Source organism: Saccopteryx leptura, chromosome 8 (genome assembly GCF_036850995.1).
Source record: "Saccopteryx leptura isolate mSacLep1 chromosome 8, mSacLep1_pri_phased_curated, whole genome shotgun sequence".
In the NCBI taxonomy this organism is placed as follows: Eukaryota; Metazoa; Chordata; class Mammalia; order Chiroptera; family Emballonuridae; genus Saccopteryx; species Saccopteryx leptura.
The window spans coordinates 52097867-52117564 of record NC_089510.1 but is presented as its reverse complement, the minus strand read 5'-3'; the positions used below and the strand labels follow the sequence as shown (position 1 = coordinate 52117564).

Below are 19698 nucleotides of genomic sequence, written 5' to 3'. Positions count from 1 at the left end.
TGAGCTCGCTTCTAGTTATTTCTACATTCTCTGAGCTAGGCTGGCAGCTCTGGAGTTATCTGAACTCCAAACTGCTGAATTGTGGACTTAATGCTCAGAAATGTTTTAATGTTAGCCATTGTCTCTGTTGTCCAGGGGAACTGCTGAATCTACAGAGAGATTAGCCAGTTCCTGGCTGTCCCACCTGCTTTCTGCCACCACTGAAAACTATGCAGCTCCTCTGTTACCAGAGATTGCCTTCCTGGACATTTTGGGACAGCCCTAGTTTAAAGCATTATGTGTGACAGATTGACCATACATGTCTATCTCAACTCCTTTACAAAACTCCACAAAAGGACAGTGAAAAAATTTGAAAGGTACAGAGGTACAATGACAGAACAAAAGAGACGTCAGTGCACAAGAGATTAAACGCATTCTGGGGAGTCAGAGTGGATTGGAGCAATCAGAACGGAGTTAGCAGAGCAAACAGTTCACAGAGAGGACATAGCAGAGAAGCAAGCCAATTCCCAGAAAGCTCAGAAATTGGGGTGTCAGATATTGCGGAATGTGAGAATGAGGTACAAGCCTGAAAGGGGGAAATGGGCCGGACCTGCGGTGGCTCAGTGGATGGAGCATCAACCGGATGAGGTTGCCGGTTCGAAACCCTGGGCTTGCTCAGTCAAGGCACATAGGAGAAAAAGAAGGGGGGGTAATGGTTGAAATTTTTTAAATTGAGAGATTGGAACCCAGGTCTCCTGCTCCATCCCACACAACCATCCCTTCCTCCATTTGTCTCCTTCCCCAACAAAGTGTGGTTAAGACCCTTTCTCTAAAGACTCACCTGCTGAGGCTCCAAAATCAGAGACTCCAGGAGAGGGAAGGACACCAATGGCATTTGAGGCTGGAACACTGATTTTCCTCTTTCTCGTTGCAATTTATTTATTGAAGAAACCTGGTCATGTGTCCTATAGAGTTTCTCACAGTCTGGATTTTGCTGGTTGCAATCCAAGTGGTATAACTTAACATGTCCCCCTATTTTCTGTATCATCTAGAATTTGATTGTCAGATCTAAAGACTTTATTTCATTTAGATTCTAGTAAGATTACTTTATAGGTGTTATTGTGTAGTTTTTAAAAAAAAAATACATAGTTTTCTCTGGGGTTTTTTTTTTTTTTTTTTGCATTTTTCTGAAGCTGGAAACAGGGAGAGACGGTCAGACAGACTCCTGCATGCGCCCGACCGGGATCCACCCAGCACGCCCACCAGGGGCGACGCTCTGCCCACCAGGGGGCGATGCTCTGCCCATCCTGGGCGTCGCCATGTTGCGACCAGAGCCACTCTAGCGCCTGAGGCAGAGGCCACAGAGCCATCCCCAGCGCCCGGGCCATCTTTGCTCCAATGGAGCCTTGGCTGCTGGAGGGGAAGAGAGAGACAGAGAGGAAAGCGCGGCGGAGGGGTGGAGAAGCAAATGGGCGCTTCTCCTGTGTGCCCTGGCCGAGAATCGAACCCGGGTCCTCCGCACGCTAGGCCGACGCTCTACCGCTGAGCCAACCGGCCAGGGCTCTCTGGGGTTTTTATGTTAGCAGCTATCGAAGATTGTTAAGTCTATCATTAGCTGGACTTCTGCAAAGAGAAACTTCTCATTTATTATTTGGTTATTCAATGATACAGTCATATAGGACAGGCAGAATAAATGTTTGATACTTTTTCTTTATTTAGCAGTTTTCAAATAATGAGTATCTTCCAATGGTGATCAATTAATTTTATTCTTTTATTATTGTTATTACTGACTCATGGCCTTAAACACTGTTATCTGTGCATTAGTTATCTTTCATGACTATCCCACCTTTCGCCAGTAGGGGGCTGCTTCAAGTTGACTCCCAGGCCTTAGACATGATGCTAGTCATCTTGAATTGCATCCTTGCTACTGATGACATGTTTCAGGTTCACCTTGTACATTTCCTTACCCCAGACCTGGAATTAGCTATTTCTCTAAAAAGGCTTGGTTCCTTACAGTAGAAAATGGTTAGTGATTTATTTTCTAATATTAACAAATAGCCAAAAATCACCAGACATTTAAGGAAAGCCTCTAAAGTGAAAAAGATAAAAGACAAAAAGCAAACAAAATGAAGGAAACTGTAAGAAACAGCATCAATACAAGAAATAAAAGAAAACATTTTCAGAAGTTAATTTGAAAAATAATTAGGCCCTGGTTAGTTAGCTCAGTGGATAGAGCATTAGCCTGGTGTATGGATGTCCCGGGTTCGATCCCCAGTCAGGCACACATGAGAAGCGACCATCTACTTCTCTCTCTCTTCCCCTCTCGCAGCCAGTGACTCAGTTGGTTTGAGTGTTGGCCCCGGGCCCCGAGGACAGCTTGGATGATTTGAGCATCAGCTCAAGGCAGGGGTTGCCAGGTGAATCCCAATCGGGGCACTTGCGGCAGTCTATCTCACTATCTCCCCTCCTCTCACTTAAAAAAAGAAAGAAAGAAAGAAAAGAAAAATATTTAGACTCTTTTGTGATATAAAAGTATATTTTGTATATAAAACAATAAATACAAAAATTAAAAATGTGACTGTGGAAATAAAATTTGAATTTAGAAGATAAAGTTGAAGAAAAATTTTCCAGAAATTAGATCAAGAACAAAAAAGCAAAAAATGGAAAACAGGAGAAAAATAACAGAAAACTAGATGATCAATGCACAAGGACCAACAGTGAGTTGGATTAATAAGAGTTACCACAAAGAACAAAAAAAAGTGAGGAAGAAATTAAAAACAAAATAACAAGACAATTTGCCAAGCCCTGGCAAGGTATCTCACTTGATTAAAGCATTGTTCTGATATACCACAATTTCAGGTTTGATCCGTGGTCAAGGCAATGCAAGAATCAACCGATGAATGCATAAATAAATGGAATAACAAATCAGTGTTTCCCTCTTTCTCTTTAAAAAACAGAAGAAAATTTGCCATAACAAAGGATGAGTCCTTACAGTGGAAGAACTGATCACGTTCCCAAAAGAGACCCGCACTAAGGTACATCAGTATGAAATCCAGGATACTGTTATTAAAGACAAGGTCTTAAAAGCTTCTAGAGCTGAAAGAAAATAGTACTAGCAAAGAAGGGGAATAAGAATGACATCAGACTTCCAAATAGCAACTCTGGAATCTAGAAGACAATAGAGGAATAAATGACTTTAGAATTCTGAGTGAAAAAAAATTATTTTCAGCCAAAAATTCTATATTGAAACTATCGATCAAGCATGAACAGAGATTTAATGAGACATGCAAGAATTGTTAAAAATTGATCTACCATATTCCTTTTCTTAGAAAGATACTGGAGATGTATTCTACCAAAATAAGCACGTAAACCAAGAAAGATGGCAATATGGGATTTAGCAACAGGAGAGGAGAGAAGTCCCAGGTTAATAGGCAGGTAGGAGGCTTCAGTCCCTACTGGAGCAGGAGGAAGAGGGTGGGAACTCACGTTATCTGAACCATTTGTGTACATACAGTTAGCAAACAATATTAATTAAGAAGAACTTCTAATACCTATTGGGCATTTGGAAAAATTAATCATTTGAATTTCAAAACAAACACATGAAGAAAAGCAAGACAATTATTCAATTCAGGAAAAACAAAAAGTTGGTCAGGAAAGGAAACTTCCCTCAAAAAATTAAAACTGGAACTACTTATGACCCAGCAATCCCACTTCTGGGAATATATCTGAAGAAACCTGAAACACTAATTCTAAAGAATATACCTGACCAGATGATGGTGTAGTGGATAGAGTATCAACCCAGGTTCAATAACCCAAGGTTGCCAACTTGAGCACGGGCTCACCAGCGTGAGCGTGGTGTCGCTGGCTTGAGTGTGAAATCACAGATATGACCCCATGGTCACTGGCTTGAGCCCAAAGGTTGCTGGCTTGAAGCCCAAGGTCACTGACTCAGCTGGAGCCCCCAGGTCAAGGCACATATGAGAAAGCAATCAATGAACAACTAAAGCGTCATAGCTATGAGTTGATGCTTCTCATGTCTCTTCCTTCCTGTCTGTTTGTCCTTCTGTCTGCTGCCCCTTTCTCACTAAAAAAACAAATAAAGAATATGTGCAACCCTATGTTTATTGCAGTGTTATTACAATAGCCAAGATTTGGAAGCAGCCCAAGCACTAGTGGGATTCAAATAATTTAACAAGCAGTTCTCTACTCTAATGACCCTTTTAAGTATAAAAAAGTGATATACTAAAAGGTAATTTATTATTTCATGAATTAAATACTTAAATAAAAACAATAAGCCTGACCAGGCAGTGGCGCAGTGGATAGAGCGTTGGACTGGGATGCAGAGGACCCAGGTTCGAGAGCCCGAGGTCGCCAGCTTGAGCGCAGGCTCAACTGGTTTGAGCAAAAGCTCGCCAGCTTGGACCCAAGGTCGCTGGGTCCAACAAGGGGTTACTCAGTCTACTGAAGGCCCACGGTCAAGGCACATATGAGAAAGCAATCAATGAACAACTAAGGTGTTGCAACGTGCGATGAAAAACTAATGATGGATGCTTCTCATCTCTCTCCATTCCTGTCTGTCTGTCCCTGTCTATCCCTCTCTCTGACTCTCTCTCTGTCTCTGTAAAATAAATAAATAAAAATTAAAAAAAGAACAATAAAAGAAGTCGTCAAAACTAGATTATGCTATATGAAAAAGTTTTAAAATATTAGTGAAAAAATATTAAATAATACCTGACAATAAAACAATAAAAATGTTTTAAGATACTTCCATATTGCTTCCTTTTTATTTTTATTTATTTATTTTTGTTTAGAAAATTCAATTTAACAGGGTGACATTGGTCAACAAGAATACATAGATTTTGGGCAAACATCTTCACATAATTTCAACAGTCGATTATGTTGTGTACCCATCACTCAGAGTCAAATCATCGTCCGTCACCTTATATTTGTCCCTTTTTATACCCTGCCCCTCCCTCCATCCTCCATATTGCTTCTTGACTGGCATCCTCATTTGCAATTGTTTTCACCTATGGACAGAATGAACTTTACTATGGGCACTTAGAATAAGCTGTTGTGTAGATGAACGTTAAAAAAGAATAAATGGCCCTGGCCGGTTGGCTCAGCGGTAGAGCGTCGGCCTAGCGTGCGGAGGACCCTGGTTCGATTCCCGGCCAGGGCACACAGCAGAAGCGCCCATTTGCTTCTCCACCCCTCCGCTGCGCTTTCCTCTCTGTCTCTCTCTTCCCCTCCCGCAGCCAAGGCTCCATTGGAGCAAAGATGGCCCGGGCGCTGGGGATGGCTCTGTGGCCTCTGCCTCAGGCGCTAGACTGGCTCTGGTCGCAACATGGCGACGCCCAGGATGGGCAGAGCATCGCCCCCCTGGTGGGCAGAGCATCGCCCCTGGTGGGCGTGCCGGGTGGATCCCGGTCGGGCGCATGCGGGAGTCTGTCTGACTGTCTCTCCCTGTTTCCAGCTTCAGAAAAATGAAAAAAAAAACAAAAAAACAAAAACAAACAAACAAAAAAAAAAGAATAAAGAATGTAAATCTGTGATTTCCACACTGGGCGACTGCACAGGTGCCAACCTTAGATTACAAGTGCCATTTTAACAACTGGTTCACTAAACTCAACAAAAAGTTAAGTATTGGTTCTGCTGAACCAGTGTTAACTGACTGAATCCCACCACTGAGCCCAAGTGCCCATCAGTAGATGAGTGGATAAAAAAGCTGTGGTACATTTACACAATGGAATACTAGTCAGCCATAAAAAGAAGGAAATCTTACCTTTTGCAACAATGTGGATAGACCTGGAGATATTATGCTAAGTGAAATAAGCTGTTCAGAGAAAGACAAATACCATATGACAGGGTCAGGGACCTTTTTGGCCGAGAGAGCCATAAACGCCACATATTTTAAAATGTAATTCCGTGAGAGCCATACAATATGTTTAACACTAAATACAAGTAAATGTGTGCATTTTATGTAAGACCAACACTTTTAAAGTACAGTAAGTCTCTGAATTCTTTTTAATAACGTTGTTATGCTGTTGCTAACCAATGATGAATAAAGTACTTCTTACCATTGATGCGACTTCTGATGCTGCATGGTTTTGCTGATGGCTTTGTAGTCTGGTTGATACGTGGTGAGGTTAAGCCTCATGCAGGCATTCAGACTTCCATCTGTTAAACGTGATCATAGGTTGGTCTTAACATTCTTTAGATGTGAGAAAAAGTGCTCACATACATAAGTAGAACCAAACATTGTCAGTACAGCAATACTCACACGCTGCAGTGTGTGGTATGTGGGGGGAAGTGCATTCCAAGTTTTGACAATCAGCTGGTCCGCGGGTTGAAGTTTTTTCATTTCTCCCCACTTGTGTTTGCTCACCAACTCTGCTTGCTGTCATGCAAGTCTTTCCAAATCTTCATTCAGTGACTTGAACTTATTCACCCACATGTCTGAGGACTTCAAGTCAGCAGCTTGTAGCTCAAAATCTCTGACAGAGACACCAGGGATGTAACTCAGGTCGGCGCTGCCCACTGCACACTCGTGTGGATGGGTGATGAACTTAAAAAGACAAGTGCACTCACGAAATTCTCCAAAGCGCGCTTTGAATGACTGCAGGAGATTAGATGTGAAGCCCGCTAGCTGCTGGAGATCAAGATGTTGAGCAGAGTCACTTGCTGTGCATGCATCTTTAAACTCTCCCAGTTTTTCAAAGTGTAGTAAACGACCTGTTTCAGTGTCAGCAATGAAGAGTTCAGCTTGTTTTCAAATGCAAACACTGCTTGTTGAAGGTATAAGTTCATTTGCAACATCAAGCATGAATGTTTTGGCATACTCCCCATCTGTGAATGGCTTTCCGTTTTTCACAATTCCTAAAGCACCAGCAAAGCTAGCTGAATTCCAGTCACCTTGTTGGGTCCAAACACGGAGTTGCTGCTGACTAGCTTGCACTCTGCACAGTAGCTCTTGACATGCTTTCTTCCTGCTGTTCCCTGCTGGATATTTCGATGCAAATGTAGTATGGCGTGTGTCGAAGTGCCGCTTTATATTTGACCTTTTCATTGATGCAATTTTATCATTGCAAATTAGACACACTGCAGAACCTGCTCTCTCCACAAAGGCGAATTCCTCTGTCCATTCCTGCTGAAAAGTATGATACTCCTCATCTCTTTTTCTTTTAGCCATCTTCTTCATCAAAAGGGTTTCTGCAATTAACTGGCTGACTATTTGATTAAAAGGAGGGAAGTTTACTTCCTGACCTCACAACGACCCATGTACGTTACGCATTATCCAATAAAAGTTTGGTGTTGTCCCGGGGGACAGCTGTGATTGGCTCCAGCCACCCGCAACCATGAACATGAGCGGTAGGAAATGAATGGATTGTAATACATGAGAATGTTTTATATTTTTAACGTTATTATTTTTGTTATTAAAGATTTGTCTGTGAGCCAGATGCAGCCATCAAAAGAGCCACATCTGGCTCATGAGCCATAGGTTCCCAACCCCTGCCATATGATTTCATTTATATCTGGAACCTAATGAACAAAAGAAACTAACAAAATAGAAACAGGCTCATAGATAGAGAATAGACTGATTGCTGTCAGAAGGGAGGGGGATTGGGAGGCTGGGTGAAAAAGGTCAAGGAATTAAGCAAAAAACAACAAAACAAAAAACAGGCCCTAGCCAGTTGGCTTAATGGTAGAGCATCGGCCTGGCATGTGGATGTTCCAGGTTAAATTTCTGATCAAGGCACACAGAAGAAGCAACCATCTGCTTTTCCACTCCTTCCCTTTTCTCTTTATCTCTCTCTTCCCCTCCCACAGTCATGGCTTGGTTGGAGCAAGTTGGCCCTCAGCACTGAAGATGGCTCCATGGCCTTGTCTCAGGCATTAAAATAGCTCAGTTGCTGAACAACAGAGCAACAGCCCCAGATGGGCAAAGCATCACTCCATAGGGGGTTTGCTGGGTAGATCCCAGTAGGGGTGCATGTGGGAGTCTGTCTGCCTCCCTGTTTCTCACTTATGAAAAATAAAAAAAAAAACCCTCATAGACACAGACAACAGTATGGTGATTACTAGAGGGAAAGGGGGATAGAGGAGGTAGAAGAGAGTAAAGGGGGGATAGATGGTGATAGAGGACATATGACTTGGGCTGATAAATACACAATGCAATATAGAAATGATGTTGTAAAATTGTGTACCTGAAGCTTATTTAATTTTATTAACCAATGTCACCCCAATAAATTCAATTTAAAAAAGAAAACCTCACAGAATAGGCAAACTTCCTCGATTCCCAAATACACACATTTTTACATTTTAAAGAGTCTGAACATCATCAAGCCATGTCTTTCGGTTGAAGGCATCTTACAATCACTGTCAGCCAGACTGCAGTCCTGATGGAGTTGTCCTTGTCTGTGCTCATCGTTATTCCTGTGTTCTGATTCTACAACGCCAACCAACTGACATTTTAGTCCACAAACCACTTTAGAATTGTGCAAGGAGGGAACAGAAGCCCTGGCTTGTCAGAAGACCTTCTGTGGACACCTTCTGGTAGGATCAAGAAAGTGCCAGCATCCAAACCTGCAAATAGGGGTCCACAGCTTGGAAGAGAATTCTGGAGGACGGAGTGGAATACTCTCTAAGAATTGCTTTATCCCTGACAGCCTGAGTGGTTCAAAGAATGACACGCTAAAACAAGCAAGCCTAACAATAACAACAGAAATGAGCACTGGCAACTGAATAAGAAATGATTCAGAAGAGATGAACTATGCATTCAAAGAAGGGTTAAGTATACTTAATTTTGCTTACATTTTTCTTTTTTCTATGCACAAGATTGATTTAAAATGTCTAAATAAAAGCACTGTCAATATGTTTACATTAAAAATATAAGTAAGAGGCCCTGGCCAGTTGGCTCAGTGGTAGAGCGTTGGCCTGGCGTGCAGAAGTCCCGGGTTTGATTCCCGGCCAGGGCACACAGGAGAGGCGCTCATCTGCTTCTCCACCCCTCCCCCTCTCCTTCCTCTCTGTCTCTCTCTTCCCCTCCTGCAGCCAAGGCTCCATTGGAGCAGAGATGGCCCGGGCGCTGGGGATGGCTCTATGGCCTCTGCCTCAGGCGCTAGAATGGCTCTGGTCGCAACATAGCGATGCCCAGGATGGGCAGAGCATTGCCCCCTGGTGGGCAGAGCATCGCCTCTGGTGGGCGTGCCGGGTGGATCCCGGTCGGGCGCATGCGGGAGTCTGTCTGACTGTCTCTCCCCATTTCCAGCTTCAGAAAAATACAAAAAATACAAAAAAAAAAAAAAAAAAAAAAAAAATATATATATATATATATATATATATATATATATATATGTAAGAAAAGAGTTTGGCAGCCTATATGCTGAGTGGTTCAGATTCAATTAATAGTGTAATCTGGGGTATTAGTTGGTAATAGCGAACAATTTTTACATATTGATAATAATGTAAATACCAATGCTGAGTTTTACTTTAAAATATTAACTATCATATTAAAAGATTAAATAATTAGTATTACGTAATTACAATGGGACGATGGGGAGACGGGAAGTGTGTGTGCGCCTTGAGGTAGGAGAGAACGGGAGTAGGTAGTGGGGGAAATCTTCACCTCGGTAACAGGAAGTCAGAAGATGAAGGCTGAGATTGATACGCATTTTGAAAAACTGAATAAAAAAACACACCGAGAAAGAGTTGAAAGTAGTTGTCCCTGGGAGATGAGGTTGGCATGTGGGAGGGGTAGGTTACTTGGGTTTTTTAAATAATTCTTTTCATACTATTTAACTTCTTCAACTCTGTGTATCATTACTTTAATAAAAATAATTTTAAAAATAAAACTACTCAAGCCCGTTCTGTGCTGTTATCACTATAAATATACATATACATAGCCATATGTTCTAGCTTGTGGTTTGAGAAATCTACCCACTGTGAGAGGCGGCAGGACATAGCAGAGAGAGCTGAGCTCTGGTGCCGACTGTCTGGGTTTGCTGCTAATTAGCTTTGTGACCTTGGGCATATTGTTCAACTTCTCTGAGCTTCATTTTCCTCACCTGTAAAATGAGCAAAAGGCTGCATGTTTCACTGGCTGTGGTGAGGATCAGAAAGAAGTGTGTCCAGTCCCTGGCACAGTGCCTATCCCAGGGTCAACCCAGCGTAACCTTATCTAACTCCTTTCAATTGCACCTACCTTCCCCCCACCCAAGGGATTCCCATCCCGGTGGGAACAAGGCTGACCCCTTGAAAGTGCCCCTGCGCTCAGGGGTCTCAAGGCCCCCACAGACCCGTTGCCCACACAGTCAGTCCCCATGCAGCCATCCATTGTCTAGAGCTCTCTTTTCTTTTCAAAGATTTTATTTATTGATTTTAGAGAGAGGAGAGAGAGCGAGAAAGGTGGAGGAGGAACGGAAAGCATCAAGTCGTAGTTGCTTCTCATATGTGCCTTGACCGGGCAAGCCCAGGGTTTTGAACCAGTGACCTCAGCATTCCAGGTCGTGGCTTTATCCACTGCGCCACCACAGGTCAGGCTCACTTCTCTTTTCTATCTGCAAGGTGTGAGGTTTTCTGTTTATGTCCCTCTTTTCTTCTCCTGCCAGGCTCAGCCTGGAAGCTGATTGGGCCATGAGTATATGGATGGCTCCATTGCTCCTGTCCAAAAGAACCTCAAGGCAATGAGGCTAGATGCCACAGGTCATTTCCCTTCCCCAAGGTCTGGGAGCAGAGGCCTGAGCCCCAGGCCTGCATGGCAGCATGAGCGCGAGCTCATCACCCCACTCCTGAATCCAGGGTCTGCAGGAGCCAGCCCCCACCCCCAGCCCTGCCCCCCGCAACCGTCCTGGGGCTGTGGGTGGGCTGCAGTCTGGAAAGCAGAGAGCAGCTCTCCCTCCCGCTCCCTTCTCACCGTTCACACCAGGCCCCTGGAGCTCTGCAGGCAGTGACTTCACAGCCAGAAGGAGCTTTGTTAGAAATTAAAAGCAGGTTTTATTTTATTTTCACCATTTGAATGAGAGAGCTTCTTGCTCGGGGTCTCCCAGGACAGGTAGGCAGTTCATGTTTAAACATGTGACCCAGAAATACCTAATGAGTCACACACCAGGGCTGTTGACATTGCCTGGACCTGAAGGGTATCACATCTCTCTCCAGCTGCTCATTCAGAGGCTGGGAGAGACTAGAGACAGAATAGATGAAAGGGGAGGGAAACAGCCCTATCCTGGTGCCATGGGCACTTGGGGACATAACACTGTTCTCTGGGTCCCTGAGTGAAAGCTGTGTTCCCAAGCACATTACCCCACGGTAGAGCATGAGTGATGTTACAAGGGGAGCAAGAAGGGAAGAAGCCTGGCCAGGTGGTGGCGCAGTGGATAGAGCGTCAGACTGGGACGCGGAGGACCCAGGTTCAAAACCCCGAGGTTGCCAGCTTGAGCGCAGGCTCATCTGGTTTGAGCAAGGCTCACCAGCTTGGGCCCAAGGTCGCTGGCTCGAGCAAGGGGTCACTCGGTCTGCTGTAGCCCCCCTCCCCTCAAGGCACATATGAGAAAGCAATCTGAACAACTAAGGAGCTGCAGTGAAGAGTTGGTGCTTCTCATCTCTCTCCCTTCCTGTCTGTCAGTCCCTATCTGTCACTTTCTCTGACTCTCTCTGTTTCTGTCACACACACACACACACACAAATAAACAAACAAATAAATAAATAAATAAGGGAAGCAGACAGTGCAGAGCTGGGGGCAGGAGCAATTAGGAAAGCAGAAGTTCTTCATCTAAAAACAACACTTTGCAAGGTTGTAGTGGGAAAATTAAATACATCTCCAGTCTCTAAGGTTTGTAAAATCTAGCCTTTCTTGCTTCCCACTCATTTGAGGGACTCATCTCATGTGTAATGGAGACACATCTCCCATTTCCCACTGAGGTGTCCACTTCCAGTGCCCGGGCTACCTAGGACAGAGCTGCGTGGGGTTGCAGCATGAGGAAGCTGTGACTCGAGCCTCCCCTGACCCAAGCAGGTGGGGAGGGGGTTGGGCTGGGGGATGTCCACTTCTTAGCGGATAAGGAGATCTGGCACCCTTTGAGTCCACGTGGATGCAGTGAGAGGAATCCTCACCCTGCAGACTGTCCCTGAGCCTTTCCCAGCTTCCTGTCCACTCCAGACCCCCACAGCTGCTCGCCCTGGGGGTAAGTGGCACAGCTGTGTGATGTCTGTATGCTCTTCCCACAGGCCACAGAGTGGGCCTCCAATGAGGACACACGCCGCTCCTGCCAAAGCAAAGGGAAGACAGAGGTATATGGCCTTGGTGGCCCAGGGTCCTGGCTTGGAGCCAGCAGGGGGCTTGTGGTTTCGGGGATGGACAGGCACGTTGTGGGTGCAAGGCCGCCCGCGCAGAGGCCCAGGCTGGGTGAGCTGGGGGCTCCTGTACAGGCGAGGACCGGCCCTGCACATCTGAGTGGGCGGGGATGCGGTGAGAACGCCCGAGAGGGAGGTGTGGGGCACGGGGGGCCACTGCTGCCATCTGAACTCGGATCAGGCGGAGCAGGGACACAGGGAGTGATGTCAAATGTCTTCGGTGCAGTGGGGTAAGGGAAGGACACCCGGCACTGTGCGTGGAGAGCTTGTCCCTTTATTTCTTCCCCTCTGGCTTCAGGAGGAATGTCAGAACTACGTGCGGGTCCTGATCGTCACCGGCAGGAGAGTGTTCATGTGCGGGACCAATGCCTTCTCCCCAGTGTGCTCCAGCAGGCAGGTGGGGGCCGCGTGCGGGACCAATGCCTTCTCCCCAGTGTGCTCCAGCAGGCAGGTGGGGGCCGCGTGTGGGACCAATGCCTTCTCCCCAGTGTGCTCCAGCAGGCAGGTGGGGGCCGCGTGTGGGACCAATGCCTTCTCCCCAGTGTGCTCCAGCAGGCAGGTGGGGGCCGCGTGTGGGACCAATGCCTTCTCCCCAGTGTGCTCCAGCAGGCAGGTGGGGGCCGCGTGTGGGACCAATGCCTTCTCCCCAGTGTGCTCCAGCAGGCAGGTGGGGGCCGCGTGTGGGACCAATGCCTTCTCCCCAGTGTGCTCCAGCAGGCAGGTGGGGGCCGCACGGGGCGGGGGGCGCAGTCACACGGGGGGGGGGGGGCGGGCGGCCATGGACTGGGGTTGCCAAGTTTACAAACAACAACCGCAAAACAAGGAAAGGGTGTTCAGTTAGACTTAATTTCAGATAAACAACAAATGATATTTTAGCATAAGTATATCCCGTGCAAGATTTGGGATATACTTATAAAAACATTATTTCTTGTTTATGGCAATTCAAAGTGAAGTAGGCCTCCTGTATTTCACCAGGAGCCACAGGCAGGGGAGGTCCTGGCAGCCTTCCGCAGAGGGCGGCTTCCGCAGAGGGGCTCTAGAGTGGGCACTGAGGAGGGGCCTGGGGAGGGAAGTCCTCAGACACCAGGGGCTCAGGAGGAAATGAAACTCGGAGTTGGAAGAGCAGGCAGCCCTGGCTCTCAGGGAAAAGCACCCCCATCTCCCTGTCATCCCCAGGTGGGGAACCTCAGCCGGACGATGGAGAAGATCAATGGCGTGGCCCGTTGCCCCTACGACCCTCGCCACAACTCCACAGCTGTCATCTCCTCCCAGGGGGAGCTCTACGCAGCCACAGTCATTGACTTCTCGGGGCGAGACCCTGCCATCTACCGAAGCCTGGGCAGTGGGCCGCCCCTTCGCACTGCCCAGTATAACTCCAAGTGGCTCAATGGTAAGGAGGCACAGCCCCCTTGGTGGGGGGGGTCCTCTGGTTCTGACCCCTATCGATCCTCCTTCCTGCCCAGCCTCTGAGAGGGCTCACGCTGGCTTCTTTAAGAGGCCCAGAGAGGGGCACGTGTTTGCCCAAGGAGATGACTCTGTCTAAAATCACAAATGCCCCGAGTAACCAGGACAGGTGGAGGGCAAGCTATGAAGGGAGAGAAAGAGTTAGGAATTGATGGGAAAGAAGAGGCTGGGGAGAGTAGTGTGAGTTTCCTGTCCCTTGGAGTTGAATCCTTGCTTCTCCACTAACTAGCTGTGTGGCCTTAAGCAAGGATTGACCTTTCATGTTCTCATTTATAATATAGGGCTGATCGTATTAGGTTGTTAAGAGGATCAAATGGCTAATCCATATAAAGTCCTCATAATAGGGCCTGGTACACAGCGAGTGCTCAGTAGTGCCTGTTAACTGTTATTATAACTGCACTTTGAATTGGAGATGGGAACAGGGTTAGTTAGAGCCCCCGGGTCCCCAAGCTGGGGGGGAAGCGTCAGGATGCTCATCTGGGAAGAAGGAAGTCGTCCAGTACTCCCAACTCTGCCCTTGTACTTCCTGCTGGCCTGGCCCACTCCTTGTTCCTCTTCTGCCCCCAGAGCCAAACTTTGTGGCAGCCTACGATATTGGGCTGTTCGCCTATTTCTTCCTGCGAGAGAACGCAGTGGAGCACGACTGTGGGCGCACCGTGTACTCTCGAGTGGCCCGCGTGTGCAAGAATGACGTGGGGGGCCGCTTCCTGCTGGAGGACACGTGGACCACGTTCATGAAAGCCCGGCTCAACTGCTCCCGCCCAGGCGAGGTCCCCTTCTACTACAACGAGCTGCAGAGTGCCTTCCACCTGCCTGAGCAGGACCTCATCTATGGGGTCTTCACCACTAACGTGTGAGTCCCTGCCCTTGGCCGCCCCTTCCCTGTGATGCCAGGGACACGCTCAGATCTGGCCTTGCAGCCTGGTGGGCTCGGGGGAGTCCTGTCTGAGTCTGGTTCCTCTTTCTGTACAACGGGGACTCTGGTTTCTTCTGCACTGGATCATCTGAGGATTCTGTGACTTGCTGCCTCTGCAGTGGTCAGCATTTACTCTTGGTTGCTCTGAAGGGCAGATATGAGGAAATGAAAGGAGCTGCTGTATTGCGGCTTCATGGAGAACTTGCTGGTGGTGAAAGTGCACTAGCTGCCTTGACGGGGCTGTCAGCTCTGGACAGGTCTGCAGCCCCCTACTGGGGAGGTTCCGAGAGGGTTCTGCACATCCCCTTCCAGCCTCAGGAGCCCATGGCCCTGCTGCACCCGCCCCGCAGAGGCTGGCCAGCCTGGCTTCACTGGAAAACCCAGGCTGGGGTCGGAGCCCTTTTGTTTTCTTAGGTGTAGGAAAGGGTAACCCTCGCCAAGGACAGGAGCCCTCCCCCCACCTCCTCCTCCTATGTCAGGGCTGACCTATTTGTGTGGTTTTCACATAGAGAATGCTGAATGGGTGGCAGAGACCAAGGAAAGCATTTGTTGTACAGTGTGCTGTGCAGGATTCATAAGAATGTCAGAAACCCGTGAGCCACAGAGAGGTGATGGCTTACCTTGACCCCTCTAGCCCCTCGTAGCAGGCACTGGAGGAGGGCCAAGCTAGCTACAGGAAGGACCATCTGAGGGGCTGCACAGGGATGACAGTAAAGCCAGGGAGTAGGGACAGAGAGGCCATCTGAGCCAGGGGGACAGACATGCAGCACAGCCCGCACAGGCCAGGAGCCGACAGCCAGGGCTCAATGACCGGCCTGCCAGTCAGCACCAGAAGGTGAGCAAAGGGCGGGAGCCACCGGAGAGGCATCAAGGAGAAATCATGACACTCATATATTGTTAATAGTTTGTATTGTGTGGGCCGTCTCCATGCCAAGTGCTTGTTGGGTGGGTTGGTGTCGGGGGGGGGGTACCCAGAAGCAAGAACAGACCTGTCTCTGTCCTTAAGGAACTTACATTCTAGACAGGGTAGTTATTACATGATTTTGATTGTGATAAATGCTACAAAGCAAAGAGACAGTGTGCAGGGAAACCTCTAAAGGTATGGTGGGGTGGTGATCCGGAAGACTTCTTATAGGAAGTGACATCCACAAGATAAATAAGAATTAACTAGGGGAGAGCTGTGGTCTAGCCCAAGGGAGCAACACAGGCAAAGCTTTTGGGTGGGACGAAAGGTTTGAGGAATGAGCAGCGTGGCGGGAACCTCAAAGGTGAGGAGAAAGACCAGAGAGGAGGGAGAAGGGCTGGAACGGAGGGTTGGGTCCTGCAGGCCTTGCAGACTGCTTTATGGGTTTTGATCGTTATCCTAAGGGCAGTAAGTTATTGAAGGGGTTGAAGCAGGCCAGAGACTAGTTCGGATGTGCATTTTGAAACACACAATCTGGCCACTGTGTGAACAGATTAGAGGAGACTAGGCAGGCCGCAGGGAGGCCAGCCAGGAAGACAGGACAGCACCCAGGGGGTCAGGGCAGGGCTGACACCAGGCAGGAGTGGACACATTTGGGAAAGGGACTGAATGCAAAGAACAGAACTATCAATAGAAACATTTTGGGTGGCGGTATCATCTCTGACTGTTCACGTCAGACTCCTGGAAATGTCACTCTGACTGAAAAGGTATCTCAGGCCATCAGGCTCAGGGTGCTGTGGGCTGCAGTGTATCGGAGGTTTGGTTACCTGCTTTTAAAAAAATTAAATAAAACAGAATAGACTGGAGTAAAAGTATCAGAGTATAATGTATTTAATAAGGGTAAGTATTATTTCATAAAAATTCATTGCAGATGTGTGTGTGCATATACGTGTGTATACTAAGTTGTAACATAAAATATATTTCCTGCAGTGGCCGTGGACAAAATGTTTGAAAACTTTATTTTACCCTCCACCAGGAGAAGGGATGGGATGAGAAGGGAGCACAGAGGAACCCACCAGTGCTTCTCATCAGTGGGTCTTTCTTTCCCTGAGAGTTCCCAGAGCAGAGGATCGTGTTTCCTCCCTCTGTGACAGCCCGTCATGCGGAAGGCACCAGGCTCATCATAAGTGTTTAATCGGCCTTGGCACTGTGCCAGGCGGTGCCTTGCCAGCTGGCGGTGAGGTTTAAGGAGGGTGCTGAGGCCTGCTGGGGGGGGGGGAGCTGTATCCCATTATCTCTTGCCTTTCAGAAACAGCATTGCTGCTTCTGCCGTCTGCGCCTTCAACCTCAGTGCCATCTCCCAGGCTTTCAATGGCCCGTTCCGCTACCAGGAGAACCCGAGAGCTGCCTGGCTTCCCATCGCTAACCCCATCCCCAATTTCCAGGTACAGCTTCTCCTCCCTTCCCCTCTCTGCACACTCACTTTCCACCAGACTCTCAGCCACAAGCCGATTCCCAAACCTGTCCCTGCTGGTCTACACATATCTGAGGTGTCTACAGTGGTCCCCCAAGAGGGTGCTAGGTAGCCTCTAAGAGTGGAATGGGAAGGTCAGGGTGGTTGGGACCCAGAGGAAGGGAGCATCCTCTGAGCCATCTCTAAATGTGACCCCACCTCCAGGGAGGTAGGAAGGTGCCACCTTAGCTCTACTCAGTGCAGGGGACCAGAAAAGCTGTCCTCTACACTGATCTGTCTGGCCAGAATTGGAGGATTTTAGCTGGTGTTCGCTTGCAGTCTACCCAGCATGAGTACTTATGCCTGGAGGGTGTCTGAATGCCAGGAGTGGTGAGGGCACTGGGTGCCCTGGGTAGTATGAGCACCTCCAGTGCTGTGACACAGAAGGGGAAAGAGCCATGGGACAAAGGAAGCTACTGATAGTGGACTATCCATTCAACTTCCTGCCCAGGGCCAGAATGGAGCAAGGGAAGGCCTCAGGCTTTTTAGTCCAACAATCCTGACCCAGATCTAGCCCTCTGTGTGTGTGTGTGACCTTGGACAAGTCACTCAACCTTTATCTGGCATGTAGGGATAATTCCATTGACCTCACAGATACGTGTGAGGGTTGATATGCAATTGCTATAGTTCCTGGGCTGTAGCAGGTACTCAGTAAATGGTAGTTGCCTTCCAGTTTTGGTTTGGAAGGCATCAGATCTTGAGCAGGTAAGGACACGAGAGAGGGAAGCCAGCGCTTGGCCCAACAGGAGGGGCACCTACAGCACCAGCATAAGCTCACAGGACACTTATTATCTACACTCAAATAATCTGTGTTTAGATAATCCAATCCCCTTTCTGCCTCTTCTTCCTCGAGCCTGGCAGGTACTTCCTGCCCTGTAGTCCCAAGCCTTGGTTTCCCTTCCCAAAGAAGAGACATCTCTTCCTAGAATAGGGTGCAGGGGTTAGAGGGGATGTAGGGGAGCACGGAAGAATCAGAGTCTGCCGTGACCACCTGGGTTATAATAAGGAAGAAGGGAGATAGGGGATTGTGGCAGCCCCTCGGCTGGGCACCTGTGACGCGCCTCCCTGCGCAGTGCGGCACCCTGTCCGAGGTGGGCCCCAACGAGAACCTGACTGAGCGCAGCCTGCAGGACGCACAGCGCCTGTTCCTGATGAGCGAGGCCGTGCAGCCGGTGACACCCGAGCCCTGTGTCACCCAGGACAGTGTGCGCTTCTCACACCTCGTGGTGGACCTTGTGCAGGCCAAGGACACGCTCTACCACGTGCTCTACATAGGCACCGGTGAGCCCGCTTCCGGATCAGGGCTCGGAGTGGGAGAAGGTTGAGGGGCGAGGGTTAAGGTTCTAGGGTTCCTGGCCCTTTAAGACCATTCTCATCGGACCTTTCCAGAGTCGGGCACCATCCTGAAAGCACTGTCCACCACAAGCCGCAGCCTCCGCGGCTGCTACCTGGAGGAGCTACACGTGCTGCCCCCCGGGCGCCGCGAGCCCCTGCGCAGCCTGCGCATCCTGCACAGCTCCCGGGCGCTCTTCGTGGGGCTGAGCGACACGGTGCTGCGCGTCCCTCTGGAGAGGTGCGCCTCCTACCGCAACAAGGGGTAAGCAGTGCCAGGGGCGGGCCTCCCCAGGCTTTTCCCCGCCAATCGCGCCTGGGAGGAGTCACTTTGGAGTCTGTGGGACATGGGGTGACATCCTGGAACAGTCTCCAGCTGTGTGCCCTCGGACAAGGCACTTAACATCTCCGAATCTTGGTTTCCTCCTCAAAAATTTCAACAGGGTTTTGTGAAGGTCAGTTGGGATATTGGCCTAAACCACTTGTCACTGCCTGGGGGTGTGATGGTGGCTGTTGTTATCCCTGTTGTCAGACCCATAGTTAGAGCCCACTTGATTTCTTCTCAATTGTTTCCATTCAGATTGTGGTCTTTATCTTCAAAACCAGAGAGAGGTGGTGGCAGATGGGAGATCTTTTCAGTGACCTCCCCCATCTTTGCCTCTCTTCCCTTCTTAGAAGATCACGGAAGCCTGGCTTGGGTGGGCTGGAGGTGACGAGCCACGTGGAGACTGCACCCCCTTCCCGACCGCTTCTGAGATCAGTTCTTAGCTCCAAGTAGATTCACAAATTTGGCAACAGTGACACTGGCATTTAAGGGGGAAACAAAAGCTTATTCCAAAAGTCAAATGGAGATATAGTTCAGACTGCAACCATGTGAGCCTCCCCTAAGCTGCACCCCTCGTTTTTGAACTAGTCCAAAGCTGCCTTTAGCTGGCATAGCCACAGCGAACATGGACTGCTGTGGTCTTTGCAACACAGAGACCTCCTGGTGGTGCCCATCTGTCCTTAAGATTTGGGAGACAAATGGATTTCCTTCTGCTAAGGATATTGTTCTCCAGTCCCAGTGGGGTATTCTGGGAGCTGGGCAGAGGCTTGGAGGGCAGGGGAAAAGGCTGGATAGTCCTGATGTGGCAGCCGGGGCTGGGGTGAGGGGCAGTGGGCAGACACTCAAACTCCCCTCGGCCCCAGCACATGGCTCCATTCACAAAACACCAAACATTTACTTAGCCCTGCCATGCTCAG

At 48.5% G+C, this 19698-nt stretch overlaps 1 protein-coding gene across 2 annotated transcripts in view; it reads left to right on the top strand.

Annotated features, from left to right (window-relative positions):
- The window catches only part of SEMA5B (semaphorin 5B), a 133333-nt gene that overhangs the window by 103076 nt on the left and 10559 nt on the right, over positions 1-19698 (top strand). Inside the window, exons 5-11 of one of the 2 annotated variants that reach the window (XM_066347393.1) lie at positions 12202-12264; positions 12626-12724; positions 13504-13717; positions 14359-14644; positions 16921-17056; positions 18255-18405; positions 18514-18721. In XM_066347393.1, coding sequence (XP_066203490.1) covers positions 12202-12264; positions 12626-12724; positions 13504-13717; positions 14359-14644; positions 16921-17056; positions 18255-18405; positions 18514-18721 — 1157 coding nt within the window. Of the gene's footprint in view, positions 1-12201; positions 12265-12625; positions 12725-13503; positions 13718-14358; positions 14645-16920; positions 17057-18197; positions 18406-18513; positions 18722-19698 lie in introns of both variants that reach the window. The other variant, XM_066347392.1, reaches the window with a different exon arrangement.